The sequence below is a fragment of the Puntigrus tetrazona genome, chromosome 22 (genome assembly GCF_018831695.1).
Source record: "Puntigrus tetrazona isolate hp1 chromosome 22, ASM1883169v1, whole genome shotgun sequence".
NCBI lineage: Eukaryota > Metazoa > Chordata > Actinopteri > Cypriniformes > Cyprinidae > Puntigrus > Puntigrus tetrazona.
Window position 1 is genome coordinate 4,650,594 of NC_056720.1, and position 15,909 is coordinate 4,666,502.

General features: G+C 44.5%; 1 protein-coding gene and 1 long non-coding RNA gene across 3 annotated transcripts in view; one reads left to right on the forward strand and one right to left on the reverse strand.

The window, feature by feature from the left end:
- Positions 1-15,909, reverse strand: part of LOC122327393 (carcinoembryonic antigen-related cell adhesion molecule 1-like) — a 29,145-nt gene that overhangs the window by 1,021 nt on the left and 12,215 nt on the right. Inside the window, exons 1-5 of one of the 2 annotated variants that reach the window (XM_043222729.1) lie at positions 10,519-10,818; positions 8,329-8,637; positions 4,038-4,364; positions 590-934; positions 376-495 (exon numbers count right to left, since the gene is read on the reverse strand). The exons of the other annotated variant lie outside the window; for it this stretch is intronic. Of the exons in view, the coding sequence (XP_043078664.1) occupies positions 392-495; positions 590-934; positions 4,038-4,364; positions 8,329-8,637; positions 10,519-10,564 (1,131 nt within the window). The 5' untranslated portion in view covers positions 10,565-10,818 and the 3' untranslated portion in view covers positions 376-391. Of the gene's footprint in view, positions 1-375; positions 496-589; positions 935-4,037; positions 4,365-8,328; positions 8,638-10,518; positions 10,819-15,909 lie in introns of those variants that run through there. 2 annotated transcript variants of the gene reach the window in all.
- Positions 11,148-12,750, forward strand: LOC122327603. The gene is made up of 2 exons (XR_006247683.1): positions 11,148-11,901; positions 12,231-12,750. It is a non-coding gene; the product is annotated as an uncharacterized LOC122327603 (long non-coding RNA).

The window sequence follows — 15,909 nt, forward strand, 5'->3', positions numbered from 1 at the left end:
ATTTTCAGATTTTTTTACAATTCTTATTATAAGAATTTTGAGATTACTTAAAATATACTTCACACCACCTTAACTTTGAATTTCTGTTTACATGATAAAAAGAAGGTGAAACATTTTACATGTCGACTTGATGTAACACCATTTGTAATAAAACTTACAAAATATATAGAAACAATTATATTACATAAATATAAACATACTCATATGCTGAAACTGCTGGTAAATTTTACAAATAACTAACTTTTTATTTAAAATAATATTCTAATATTATCTGTGTTATCTACCACTTATAATTACTTTACTGTGTATCAGAGTTCTTTTAAATCACGCTGCACAATATAACATATGTCTTGTTAAATCTACTGTAATACTTACATTCTGGTCTACTGGTTCACTGATCCTGATTGAATCTCAGAAGAACAACAGCAGCAGCAACAACAACAAGCAGAACAGAAACAACTATTCCTGCTACAGCACCTGAAGATAAACCTGAGTCTGGAACAATAAATACAGACAGTCATTATTACTGGAGTGAAAAATAGTGACTCGTGTTTTAAAATTCCTCAAGGGACAGTGCAATTATACTCACCAGTGACGGAAACATTGAATATTTTCTCACTCGTGATGCTGAGACGATGACTGCTGAATCTGCTGATCTTCAGTAGATATTCTCCAGAGTCTGTAGTCTTGATGTTCATGATGGTCAGAGATCCAGTCTGATGATCCAGCTCCAGTCTGTCTCTGAATCTCTCTTTACACTCATCATCTGAACAGACCTGACTCTGATCTCCAGTGGCTTCAATGAGGAGAATGTCTTTAAAATACCACATCATCAAATCATCTCCTTTTCTCCCTAGACCAGGATCTAAAGTGACAGATTCTCCCTCCTTCACTGACTTTCTCTTCATTTGACCTTGTTTAACAGCAGAAACACCTGAAACACAAAACTAACAGCTGCTGGAGGATATTTTTGACAAAGAAAAACACTACACAACACTTTTTTAAAATCAACAAAAAAAACATTGTTTTAAATGCAACCGCGCAACTTAATAAGTGCATCTATATAAAAAAAAAACAAAAACAGTCTGTCATTCTGGACTTTTCAATGAAAACTATTCAATGAAAAAATCACACAAGTAATTTTTAAAAAAGTAAAACAAAAACATTTTGGGACAGCCACATCCTAATTAATATGATTTTGTATATAATTAAATGATCAGCATCTCAATAATGCTTCTGTTCTTTTGAATTATCCAGCATCACTTTAATTCTTAATTGTTTTGGTCATTTTTATTGTGGGACTAAAAAAAACATGTGGTCAAAGGAGCACATGGTGAGAGAGTATTGTCACGGGTGTGATAGGCAGGCGAGCAAACAACGCGTATAAATGAAAATAAAGTATTTAATCCACATTCGGGGATGAAAGTAAACGATATACATACATACAGGCAGGCAGGCAGGCAGGCAGGCAGGCAGATATACGGGACAATATCACACGCACATACGGACGAGATCGGACAAACGGAACTGAAAACAACGGACTTAAATACACCGGGTGATGGACTAAATTAAACAGGACACAGCTGAAGACGATTACATAATTAACACGAACTAAAAGGGCAGGGCACAGAGCACATGGCACGAGACGAAAACATAAACAAAGAGTCCAGAGAACGTGACATTACCCCCCCCTCCCGGAAGGTGCGTCCTCGCACCTAAAGGGTAACATCAAAACAAACAAAACTAGGAAGTGGGGATACCGGATCTTGGGAGGAGGTTCTGGTGGAGGACGGCCCCCAGGAGGGAGTAAACAGACAGTCCAGGGAGGAACAGACGGAGGGAGGAGCCAGGGAGAAGACAGGAGGAGTCCGGAGCAGGAGGAGATCCAGAGCCCAGCTATGGTGGTCCACGGTGGAGCCGATGGAGGGAGGAGCCATGGAGGAGGAGCAGCCATCGACTCCATGGGGCCGACCGACGGCGGCGGAGCAGGTGGTGGAGGAGACTGAGGCGGAGACGGAGAGCCGAAGAGCCAGGGTGACGTCGAGGTGCTGGAGGTCAGGCGCGCGCCCGGCCGGCCGCGACTGACACGGAGACGGGGGACAGGAAGGACGTGGCGGAGCCAGAGCGACTGAGGACTGAGGTGAAGCCGGAGGGAAGGAGGAGCCTGACAGAGCCGGTGGGATGGAGGGACGAGGTGAAGCCGGAGAAGAGGAATCCCGAGGCGACGGATGGTCGACGACAGACCAAGGCGGAGCCGGAGGGACGATGGAGTCTGGTGGAGCTGGTGGACTGACGGACCACGGTGGAGAGGAGGGAGCTAGGAGCCCAGGGGGAGCCGACGGGTCTACGAGCCGAGGTGGAGTCTGGGTCTCGGAGGCAGGACGGTGAGGCGAGGGATCCTTCACCCTCGACGGCGATGGAGACCGGCAGACCCGTGGCGAGCTCTGGATGGTGAGCTGAGGGTGAGCGCAGGGGCTGCTGGGATCCATCGGTGGCGTATGACCAGGGGAAGCGGGAAGCGCACGCAGGCGCGGGCAGTGGAGGAGCGCCGCGTGGCGCGGGCAGTGGAGGGAGCGCCGCGTGGCGGGCACGGAACGGGACGGAGCGCACGGGCGCGGGCACGGAACGGGACGGCGCGACGGCGCGCGGGCATCGGACGGAGCGCACGGGGCGCGGGCACGGAACGGGACGGCTGGGCGGAACCAGCGGGCTAACGGGACGGCTGGGCGGAACCAGCGGCTAACGGGACGGCTGGGCGGAACCAGCGGGCTAACGGGACGGAGCGCACGCGGCGCGGGCAATGGGGGGAGTTTTTGGGGATCCAGCAGCCCTAGGTGGGAAATCAGCTCACCCTCAGCCGATGTGCAGTGGGCGGAGCTCCACTCCGCGCTCTCATTGCAGTCTGCTGGCTCCACCGCGGGGAGCTCCGTTGCTGGCTCGCGCACCTGGTCTGACGTATACGGCTCGGGTCCTGTTACGCTCCACGGCTCTGTCGCTCTCTCTGGCGATGGGTCCGTGGTCGCGCCGACTCGCCCCGTGTCAGCGGTGGGCTCAGGCTGGGGCTCGACCATGCGGTGAAGGGCTGAGCTGGGCTCTGGATCCTGAGTGGGGCTGGTGTCGGTGTCCTCCAGTGCAACAGTCATCGATGATTTGCACGACACCAGCACCCACTCAACGTAAGCGGCGATGCTCTCTCGAGGACCGCTCCCGGACAGCTGCGCCTGATTGGAAATGTTCAGTGCGCGGAAGTAGATTCCGCACAGAAAGCTGTCCGGTAACGAGTCGTTGGCCAGGTGGAGGAATAGCGCGTATATTCCTCGAGAGAGCAATCCCCCTGCTCCAGCAGGAGGATGAGGAAATTCGGGTCTTGATACGGGGAATACATGATAAACAAAAATAAAAGAAATAATCGCCGCTAAAACTTGTACTTGTGTACGGTCCGATCTTCTGTCACGGGTGTGATAGGCAGGCGAGCAAACAACGCGTATAAATGAAAATAAAGTATTTAATCCACATTCGGGGATGAAAGTAAACGATATACATACATACAGGCAGGCAGGTAGGCAGGCAGGCAGGCAGATATACGGGACAATATCACACGCACATACGGACGAGATCGGACAAACGGAACTGAAAACAACGGACTTAAATACACCGGGTGATGGACTAAATTAAACAGGACACAGCTGAAGACGATTACATAATTAACACGAACTAAAAGGGCCGGGCACAGAGCACATGGCACGAGACGAAAACATAAACAAAGAGTCCAGAGAACGTGACAAGTATAAGCATCTGTTTTAGTAATTTTATTTAAAATGACATGAACAAAATGTGTGTGTGTGTGTGTGTGTGTGTGTGTGTGTCTGTGTGTGTGTGTGTGTGTGTGTGAACGAATGTGTACAATGTGAGAAGATTTCTACATTATACGTACATGTAAGTACACATACTTAATTTTCTTTGGTTGCCCTCTATTTTAATCAATAAAACATTCCAAATAATTATGTGTAATAATTTCCTTTTTATTATGTACTCACCATAGACAGTAACACTGAAGATCTTATTAATGACGCTGCCGCTGCCGCTGCTGCTGATGATGATTTGTAACTTATATTGTCCAGCATGTGTGATGTTGATGTTTGTGAAGGTCAGAGATCCAGTCTGGTTGTCTAGTGTCAGTCTGTCTCTGAATCTCTCAGGACACTCACCTGTACAGACAGAACTCTTACCTCCAATTATCTGAGCGATGCGAGTGTTAACATAAAACCATCTAATTCTGTCACTTTGGTTTATTTTAACATCAGTGTGTAGAGTTACTGAGTCTCCCTCCATCACAGACACGTCTCCATCTGCATCAGATGTTCCTGAAAAAGAAAAACTGATCATACTACATGACATTTGGGATAGTGGAACTAAAAAGTACAAGAAATTGCTGTGAAAATGTTTCCATGAAGATTGACTCTTAGACCCTTAATGAATATTTGCCCATTGAATCTTTATAGTTAGAGACCCTGCACTTACATCGGTTTTTTCCTCCTCATTAGAACAGAACTGAATAAATGTGTGTGTGTGTGTGTGTGTGTTTAATTGGTTATACTGTATTAATGATGTTGTAACGTGGACAAATTTCGGGAGGAGCACGCACTGATAATTAACGCGGCTGGCTTCTCGTTTCCTAATCACGCAATTATCCAACCAGAGCAAGAGAAGCCTACTATAAATTCGCACAAGCCTCTTACCTCGATATCTCGTTCCGAGCATGGTATTCAGCATGTCCAAACAAGACCAATCGCCAGAAACCTACGAAATCAAGGACGCCGAGCCCTCCACGACTCCGCTGAGCAAGCACGCTAACGCCCCGCCCGGAACTTCAAACGAGTACGTGGCTTCGCCCAGAGGCTGAAAACTAACACGAGCGACTATCCATTCGCCAACGCGATTAAGATCACGTTCGCCTCCACCTCCCAGATGTCCTCAAGCTTCCCCAGCTTCTCCCTACCGTGCAGCTTTTTCTTCCGCTCCATCCGCAACAAAATGGACAATTTCGGCTTTGCGCCAAGCACTCGTAAACGCGAACATTCCATTCTCCCGCCGCACTAACAAAGCCGAGCCTCTCTCGCTGTACTCGACTTATCAAACAGGCGCAGCTTCGCCAAACATTTCACCTCCAGCCAAAAGAAAGGAAACAACTAGAAGAAGCCGTAATTCTCCCAGGGGAAGACCGAGAAGTCAGCATCTGCACCGTATTAAGCCTCCGCCCACAGGAGGCGGCAGAAGGCCCCCAGCTAGTGCTAGCAAAGCCCAGGACCCAAACACCAGCAGCTCTTCCTCCAGTTTCCAGCAAGCAACCCACGCAGCAGGCACCACGGCTCCAGCCCCCACAAGCCATCAGCCTAGCCCGTACCCACTCTGTTCATTGGATCAGTTGAACCCACACCAACAGTACTCTGCCCAAGTTTCTCCCGACCATGCCTGGCAACCAGCCCCCAATCCACTGTCCATTATTTACCAGCCTCAAGTTTCTCCTATTGCTCCAGGACTTAACTCGTCCATTTCTGTTCCCACAGCCCAGCCAGCCATAGGTGCCAGCACAGACACACAGATGCCTCCACTGATGATCCCAGCCGTAGCACCTCCTATTCCTCCTCCCCTCCCCTATTTTTCTGCTACCAGTCTGAACCCAGGTTCAAGACCCCCCCCCATCATCTTTACATACCTATTCTTCTTTCCCTCCCTATCTTTTCCACTCTTTTCCCCTAGATCCCCCTGCCATAGCCGCCGTGTGCTCCAACCCACCCCCACAAGTAGCTCCCATGAGTTACCCCCGCCATCTCTCCCCTTTCCCACCACCCTTTCTCAGTATCCACTGCTAACCCCCTTCCTATGCCCTCAAATGCCGCTGCGCTGGACCCCACCCCTGTCTCCAATTCCATCAGAGCACAGATCCTTGCAGAAATCCAGGATGCTGGCGCCAGAAGCGGAACCCTATGCAACCCTGGTTCTTCCCTTTTCACAACTAATATTCCAGCGAACCATCCTTTAAGGTCCCTCCTCGAAGCCTCCCTCGACTCAATCCTACAAGCAGTTTCTCACAGAACCCTGAAATCTTACCTGACCGCTTGGAAATGCTTTAAATCTTTCCAGGCAAGGTATAACCTCCAATTCCCTGATTTTTCCTTGCTATCCATCACTTCTTTCATCTCCTTTCTTAACACCTCAAAAAATCTGCAAGTCGGTTCTATTAAGGGCTACTTAAGTGGTATCCAATTTTTCCATAAACTCATCCATGGCATCGCCTCACTTCAAATAACCAATGCTCAGACTTCACTTTTAATCAAGGGCATCCAAAGAAGGCATCCTTCCCGATCCGACTCAAGGATGCCCATCACCCTTGAAATTCTCTCAAAATGCATATCCACCCTCCGCAGAGGCTACTCTTCTATCCATACTGCCCGCACTCTTGATGCAATGTTCATTCTGGCCTTTTTCGGTTTCCTCAGATGTTCAGAATTTACAGTCAACTCCAGATTCGACCCAAATATTCACCCCACTATTTCTGACCTATCTATCGTAGACCACGAAACCGTATCCTTTTTTCATCAAAGTAAAACGGACCAGACCAAAAATGGGCATTTCATATTGTGGCGGGAGGAGCCAACGACAGACACAGTGGGCGTGGCGTCAGGCCTCGGAGAGGCTTTTTTTATTTAACAATAAATACAAAATAAAGTGTCCAGGGGAAAAAGTGTCCAAATAAAAGGGGGGATCTGGTGTCCTCGTCGTGCCGCGGGGAAAGTGAAGGTTGAGGCCGTGTTCCAGGGGGAAGGGTCCAGGTAAGGGGCGGAGTCCGGCGGTCACACGCGCGCCCCTTCTTCTGGTCCGGGCGCGAGGGGCGGCGGCTTCTTCCGCAGCGCCTCCGTCGCCGCCGTTGTTCGGGCGGCAGAGTGGGATGAGCTCTGTGTTCACGGACGGCGGGTGAGGTCCATCGCGCACCCTTCCTGACCCACGAGGACACCAGCGTGCATGCACGGGAAGAGACCGGTCTCCCGAGGAGAGACGCGGTCAGGTATTTAACGGCGACGGCGATGGTGACAAGGCTAATCCCCTTCAGGTGCGCCTCACACACGCCGCCAGACCTGACCGATACCCACGCCTCCTCTCGAACACACCCACTCCCGCCGGGAGCCTGGTGAAGGGCGGCGAACAAAGGACGGGTGATGGTGACGATAAAGAGGAGGGGCAGCCGACTCGTCACAATATATATTTTTAACTTCCAAACTCCTACTTTTCCCCTTCAAACACTTCTAGCTTTCCTCCAATACAGGAAATCCTAAACTAAAACTCCACTCGACCCTCTGTTCACAGATGATTCCAACCACCCCGTATCTCGATTCTGGTTCCAAAAGCACCTCAAATCAGTCCTATTTTACTTCGGAATCCCATCAAAAAATTTCTCCACACAGACCGTAAAAGCCGGAGCTCTGCACCCACCGCCATGGGCAGCTCCCGCCAGAGACGGTCATTCACACAAGCTGCTATTACAGTGGACCGCTCTAAGCCGGAGCTCTGCACCCACCGCCGTGGACCACTCCCGCTAGAGACGCACACTCGCACCCACTGCTTCTAGCAGCAGACCGCAAAAGCCGGAGCTTTGCACCCACCACCGTGGACAGCTCCCGCCAGCGACGGTCGTTCACACATGCTGCTATTACAGTGGACTGCTCTGAGTCGGAGCTCTGCACTCACCGCCGTGGACCGCTCCCGCTAGAGACGCACACACTCGCACCCACTGCTTCTAGCAGCAGACCGCAAAAGCCAGAGCTCTGCACCCACCGCCGTGGACAGCTCCCGCCAGCGACGGTCATTCACACATGCTGCCATTACAGTGGACCACTCTAAGCCGGAGCACTGCACCCACCGCCGTGGATCGCTCCCGCAAGAGACGCTCACTTGCACCCACTGCTTCTAGCAGCAGACCGCAAAAGCCAGAGCTCTGCACCCACCGCCGTGGACAGCTCCCGCCAGCGAGGGTCATTCACACATGCTGCCATTACAGTGGACCATTCGAAGCCGGAGCTCTGCTCTTCTCAGGGATCGGGTCGGAAACCGAGCCCTGTCCGCTTTCACGGACAAGAGGAAAAAACTCTGGACTCGGTAGTCCACCAAGTTCCGAGCCCTCTCCCTGACAGCACGCCAAACACGCTTACTTTTACTGTTACTATGATTAATTATATGTAAGTGCGAACTCGTGAAATGGTTTTGTGAACAGCATGCGTGAGTTGTGTTCATCATTTGATGCATGTGAAGGTGATAGAGATATATACTTACCAGTGACTGTAACGCTGAAGATCTTGTCTGTGCTGCTAAAGAGGACTAGTCTATAAAGTCCAGAGTCAGTGGTTCTGGTGTTTGTGATGGTCAGAGATCCAGTCTGGTTGTCTACTTTCAGTCTGCCTCTGAATCTCTCAAGACACTCAGCATCTGTACAGACAGAACTCTGCCCTCCAGTTATTTGAGCGATGAGCGTGTGATTAAAATACCATTTTATTCTTTGTTGAGGTATTAATGTCACATCAGTTTTTAAAGTGACTGGATCTCCCTCCACAGACACTACTTCTGCACAGACACTGGAAACAGCTGTTGAAGAAATAAACATGAATTATAAATCTGGGACAAAAATATACATCAGTAACGTGTTGTGATATTTATTAACAGACTCAGAATCTGGATTCAAGATAATGAATGTAAGCAAACATAAAAACATTAATATAATTGATTTACATATTCTCTCAGACAAATATGAGACATTGTACATTTTATAAAAATAACAAAAAATAATTTCCTATATTTTTCAACCCCTGATGACTAAGGACACTTTCCACAAATTTCATCCATATCATAACTCAATAATACTATTTGTTTAAGACTAAAATTGTGTTGTTTTTTTAATTACCTGTTATTTCAAAATACAGGATCACTAATTCTCATACAGCATGTATGTAAACGTATTCTGGTCTTTTTTTCCTTCAAAAACATTTTACTAAATTCAAACCACATCAATCTTAATAACTATTATTGGTTTTGTATCTAATCATATGCGATACATTATTGTCCAAGTCTGAAAGTAAAAAATCCCTTATACTCAGGAGTGCAGAATTATTAGGCAGGTTTTCTATTACAGATGAAATGAGACAAAAAAAGAGCTTTAACTCAAAATTAAAGATTTCAACTTGCCTAAAAATTTGACACACAGTTCCATACAGAGACTTTTAACACATAAATAGCTTACTTTTACCTTTAAGGTAAATAACTAGAAGGTTACTAAAATAACAGTAAACCAGTGAAGTAGTACATTTAGTACATTTCCTGAATAAAATGTGAGTCGCAAAACTCGCACTCGGTTGATACTTACTATTGAGTTTTATAGAGTTCTCATCATGAATGAACATGTAGCTAGTCACTGTTAGCATTTAGTACTGCTAGCATGACTAACATGTATTAGCAAACCGGACTTCAGACAAGTCAGAAGAACCAATTCCCATGTCTATATGATATGGTGAAGCAGAGATATAGGTCTTGCTAATCGGTTGCTAGGGTCCTTTGTATGGTTGCTAGTTTGGCAGCTGTCAGTCATAATATTATAAAGACTGCTTGAATGAAAGATATGCCTGTTTGAGTTCGGGTTGCTAGGGTGTTTGATAACGGTTGCTAAGGGGTGGACAGGAGATTGGCTGTTTGCTGCCCCGAGTCAAACGAGCCCACCCCCATGTCTCTGTGACGTCCTGTTTTGAAGATAGGTAAGTTTGGATTTTGGTTGCTAAGGTCATTGATAATGGTTGCCAGGGCGTGACTATCAACAGGTGAAGTAGTTCATGATTGGCTGTTGGCTGCCCCGAGTCAAACGAGCCCACCCCCATGTCTCTATGACGCTCTGATCCAAAGATACCCATCTGAACCATTATAATGGCTGTCTATGGGATCTCTTTCTAGGGCGTGGCTTGACAACTTCACAGCGATCCCGAGACTTTGATTGGTTAGCTGAGTAAAATGAAAAAATCGGCCGATCGCTCAAAAAGTCATAGCACATCTTTCCTCAATATCCCGCACGATCTGACGCCTGTTTCTTGGATGCATGCACTTTATTTTGCTTCAAAATCTAAACCTAGGGAGAGGTTTGGAAGAACCAGAACATTTCCGGAAGATTCGGGCGTACTGTTGAGTATAATAACTATATAATAACTAAGTGACATTGTTCCTGTAACTTCTCGTGTTTCTGTATTCATCCTAAAAATCGTGTATAAAACGATGACTGTTCGGAACTGAACAGCGGACAGACAAACATAAAGAAAACTTAAATAAAAGAGCTTAAATATGGCCATGACTACACTCTACTACTTAAAAGAGCTTTAGCGAGTGATACAGCTATCAAAACTAACACAAATGTATAATTAGTCTACTTCATAGAGCATTTTGTTTGTATCGTTAAATTTAAATAATAGTATAACAAACAAATCTTACCATAGAGGAGGAATAGACACACTGCGGGAAAATCATAGTCCTTCATTTTCTTTACATTCCCACTGGAATTAATACAGAATTCATGTGGAAAAATAGCGCAGTCCGAAATAAAAGTGAAAGTCAGACTTGTGCCAAAAATAACACTTCATAAAATTTATGTTAATACTAATAACAACAATTATCATGTTTTTATCACAATTATTTTAAGAAACGCCAATCCAATTTTCTTATGAAATCGAAACGACAACCTCCACGGATTTTAACAGCAGCGAACAACTACTTCTGACGCCGCCTCCTTCTTCTTCTTCTTCTTCTTCTTCTTCTTCTTCTTCTTCTTCTTTGGTGTTTACTGGCGGTTGGCAGACCAACTTTGTATTACAGCGCCGACTGGACTGGAGCTTGGATCAAGAGAACACGCTTTCAGAGATAAAGATCCCAGCAACTGTTTTCCTTAATATACCATATAAAGTCTTGATGATTGTTGTATTTTCTGCAGTAAAGTAGTACATGTTCAATAGTTTCTTGCTGACTGATACTTACATTCTACAGCTGAGTCCTTCTTAATCTTACACAATACTTAGACACACTTTTGGAAAAAGCCAATGTTTATCAAGACAGTTCACTGATTTCTGAGATTTTACCGTTGTCAATGTTTTAAATAAATAAGTACATAAAGAGAAATAATATCTTCAGATAAGAATCTATTTTGGCCTGTGACTCCAAAATCCAAAAAGTGTGTGTGTGGGTCATCAACATTTGGGGGCGGATTCACACATGGGTTGTGTTTAAGCAGACGGTCTTAATAGGTTAATATTTGCTGTTGCTCTGTAGTAGTTACATTTAGTGGTTTGCAGATATCGCCCTGTAAGGAGCTGAATCCAAAACCTGTAAATTCAATAAGACTAATCTGAGAAGGGATATCCAAAGGAACAAAAGAGTAAATAACACACTCCCCCCTGTTGCCTTTATGACACCCTTCTCACCTCTGTGTAACCCGGACTAACTTTTGTTCCAGGTTTACAATTATTTTTGTATATATTTATAAATAGTTTTGTTTATTATTGGAAGTTCATGCACATATAATTGTTAATTTAAATTAAGTAATTAAAAAAAAGAAAAGTACGTAGACGTGACGTAGTTGACCAATGAGCCGCTTTATGCGTTTTTTTTCTCTGACGAGGAAGTAGAATGAGGAAACCGCGGAGAAAGGTTGCGTAGTTGAAGTAGAGCTCCTGATTAAGGAAAATATACTTTACAAAAGTAAAGTAAAGATTTTGTTTTTGTAGCGATTCAAGAGGGGAGATTTTGATTGCTAACATCCAGTTATTATTTTCGTTTCAAAGGATTTTGTTTTTTGAGTTTCGCGAGGGAATACTGGATATGGTGAGTTATTCAGTTTAATGTTGTTAAACTGGGGTTATGTACATATATTTTTTTACAGTTAAGTGTTTAAATCTTTATTGAAATGTATGTATATGTGTATTTTGCACTGTTATTTGTTAAATTGATGATCGCTAATCGCGACGTGGTTGCAGTTCACGTGGCCGCAGTATCTGATACACGTGAGCCTGTAGGAAATGTAATATATTAAGCAATTTATGCAAATATTATTGTTATATTCTGTGAAACAAAATGTTTATCATAATGCAAGATAATTTTGAGATGACACCTATTTGAAATTGTTTTATTGAAACGCTGGCTTATTTTAATAGGTCAGGTTTTTTCTGTGGATTTGCGTTGGATGTTTTCTTTGATGGCGAGCCGACCGAATCGAATCTGAAAGGAGACCAAAGTTACCAGAACTGGAAATTTACCTTTTCTCTTCAAAAGGAAAGGATTTCAGAAGACATTGTGGACAGTGAATTACTGCTACGTCGTTGGATTTGAGATAAGTGATTGACAAACGGAACTAATCTCAAAAGATTTGAACAGGTTTGAACCTACTCCGAAAGAGGATTCTTTAAGGGATATATTTTGTACGGTGAATGTCGATTATATATCCGAAAATTACAGTTAATTCATTGTGTGAGTAACAGAAAATATACCACCAAAGATTCATTTGAGTACTCAAGGAACCAGTGTTATTTTCATTTCAATTTTATATTGGAATCTGTTTTATTTACGTTGTGATTTGTTTATTTTTTTCTTTTATTTTGTTTTATTATTTTATTTATTATGTTTTATATACTTAGGGGGTAATTTGATTAAAAGTATACTTGCTATAAAACCTGATTGTGAGTTTCCAGTGATTTCCTATCTCCAGAGGGCCGCTCCTATATTTCTGAGTCGCAGTTAGATTAAACAGTGGAACAAGATATTAAGAGCAATACATTTAATTGAATATAACGTGTACCCTGTGCTACATGGAAAGTGGCGAGCCAGCCAGGAGATGGTTTTTGCATTACTGGAAACTCTCTAATCAACCCAAGTAAACTGTTGACAAAATGGAAGAAATTGTTGCCAAAGGCATTAAAGTACCTAATGCTGTGATAGTCAGTGGGGTAACCGGAACTGTAGATGACGAAAAACTAATTGAGGAATTGCAGAAGCATGGATCCATATCTAATATGGTGACAATCCAAGATCCTCTATCTGAGTTTCATAAGAACCTAATTGTTGAGTTTAGAAGTGGAAGTGCAGTGCAGTCCTTGGAACCTATGTTGCCTTTTATTTACAAGTTGACTGATGATGCTGAAATCACTTACAGTGAAGTGAAGTCCTTGTCTGATGTTTATACTAAACATTTAGGAGGGGATGCTACTAGGTCTTACCTGGAAGGATTGAGGAAAATAGCAAAGCAAAGTGGTGTTCAGTTTGAGACGATGCTTAGTGACATGTTAACACAGATGAGCTCAGCTGTTGTTCCTTCATGTACTGAGATAGGTACTACAGTTCAGGCTCCTGAAACCTACATTAATCAGGATCAACCTGAAATTAAGATGGTGGCAAGTGAGCCACATTCAGCAGAGAGACTACAGACTCCATCTGCTTCTTTGCGTGTAAATGACAATGTTCTTACCTCTCCTACACTGCACTGAATCCACCTGATATACAAAGATTAGTTGTTGAACATGTGGTGAGAACCGGAGAAGTAAATACACAAGCACTTGCATCAACAAGGCTCAGAGTTTTCTCTGGGAGGATTCCCAGGCCTCCAAATGAGGTTGAGTATGACACCTGGCGTGCAAGTGTTGACTTCATCTTAAAAGATCCTACAATATCTGGTTTTCATGGGTCACGGAAGATTCTAGACAGTCTTTTTCCCCCAGCCTCTGATATAGTCAAACACTTAGGTCCTGAAGCAACCCCTTCTGAATACCTGCAGTTGCTTGATTCAGCATTTGGCACTGTAGAGGATGGCGATGAACTTTTAGCTAAGTTCATGAATACTTTGCAGAACGCAGATGAAAAGCCATCAGTTTATCTGTCCAGACTTCAAGTTGCTTTGACCATTGCGGTAAGGAGGGGAGGCATTTTGCCTAGTGAAGCAGACCGGCAATTATTAAGGCAATTCTGTCGGGGCTGCTGGGACAATAATTTGATTGCAGATTTGGGTTTGGAACAGAAACGCGGTAGTCCACCTTCATTTGCGCAGTTATTATTAATGTTGCGTACCGAGGAAGATAAATACACTGCCAAAGAAAAGCGCATGAGACAGCATTTAGCTGGAACAAAGCAACGTGTTCAAGTGCATACTCAGAGAACCTGGATGGTAGATGAAGTGAGGCCATCAGAAAATTCTGACATGTTGTCAGTTGCATCTGAAACTAAAGAGCTGAGGAAACAAATAGCCACCCTTCAGATTCAGTTGATGAAACTCACTCCCAGGGCTGAAGTTTCAAAAAAGTTTGCTTCACAGCCTAAAGCCGGAAAAGGCTTTACAGTAGGAAAGAAATCCCAGAACCCAAATGTTGGAGCCATCACCACTGCACCTACAAGCAAACAAGTGGAAAAGCCCAGACCATGGTACTGTTTTAAATGTGGAGAAGATGGCCACATTGTAGCCTCTTGTACTGCTGAGCCAAACCCCAAACTTGTAGCTGAAAAACGCAAGCTGTTAAGAGAGAGACAATCCAAATGGGAATCTCAGAATGCTGTTGTGGAGGAGCATTTAAACTAGAACCAGTTCCAATTGAGGGGCGAATTGGAACTGAAAGACATGCTAGTCCCATCAGGACTTACGTTTCCACTTTTAGCCAGTGCCCTAAGGATTCAGGCATGAACGTTAAAGTACCAAAAGGTTTAATTGGCACTAAATGCATTGCATTAGTTAATATTTTGGGGCACGAATGTCAGTGCTTAATTGATACTGGTTCGCAAGTTACCACAATCCCTAGTTCCTTTCATCAGCAGTATCTTTCAGAATACCCCATTCATCCTCTCTCTGACTTACTAGAGGTAGAAGGGGCAAACGGTCTTTCTGTGCCATATCTTGGGTATGTGCACCTGAACATAACTTTTCCAGCAGAATTTGTTGGTGTCGAGACTGAAGTTCCAACTATTGCTTTAGTGGTGCCAGACATCAAATCTCGCAGTCAACCATTGATTTTAATTGGAACCAATACCTTGGATATTTTGTACGAGGAACATTTGAAAGTGAGATCCATACCCTTCTTGCCAGAGTTGTATGGCTATAGAGCTATCCTTTACAATCTTGAACTACGACACAAGCGAAGTGAAACTGGTATTCTTGGTCATATTACACTGAAGAGTCAAATACCTGAAGCTTTGGCTGCTGGTCAAACAATTGTCTTGGATGGTACTTGTCATTTACCTGGAATTCCAGTTGACAAATGGGTTGTTTTGGAACACCCTACTCTTTCTTCTTTACCAGGCGGAGTTGTAGTAAAATGTTGTTTGCTTACCCTTCCCTCTGAAAAATCAGGATGTCTTCCTGTGGTTATCACTAATGAGGCTGAACACGATGTGACTATTCCAAGACGATGTGTCATTGCTGATATATATGCAGTGGAATCTGTGCGTTCACCTCATGGAAGTCTATCAGCGTTTGATTCCCAGAATGTTAAGCCAGAAGGGTCCCAAGAGCCGAACATTGCCGTTAACTTTGGTGATTCACCATTGTCTCAAGAGTGGAAGAGTCGGATTAATAATCAGCTTAACAAAATGCCCGAAGTCTTTGCTCACCATGACCTGGATTTTGGAAGGACCCAGAAAGTAAAGCATAGTATCAAGCTAAAGGATGAAACACCTTTTAAGCAAAGGCCAGACCCATTCATCCTCAAGATCTTGGTGCTGTGCGTAAGCATCTGCAGGAACTCTTGTCGAGCGGTGTTATCCGTGAGTCAGAGTCTTCCTTCTCTTCGCCCATAGTGGTGGTACGAAAAAAGAATGGAGATGTCCGCCTTTGCATAGATTACAGGAAGTTGAATC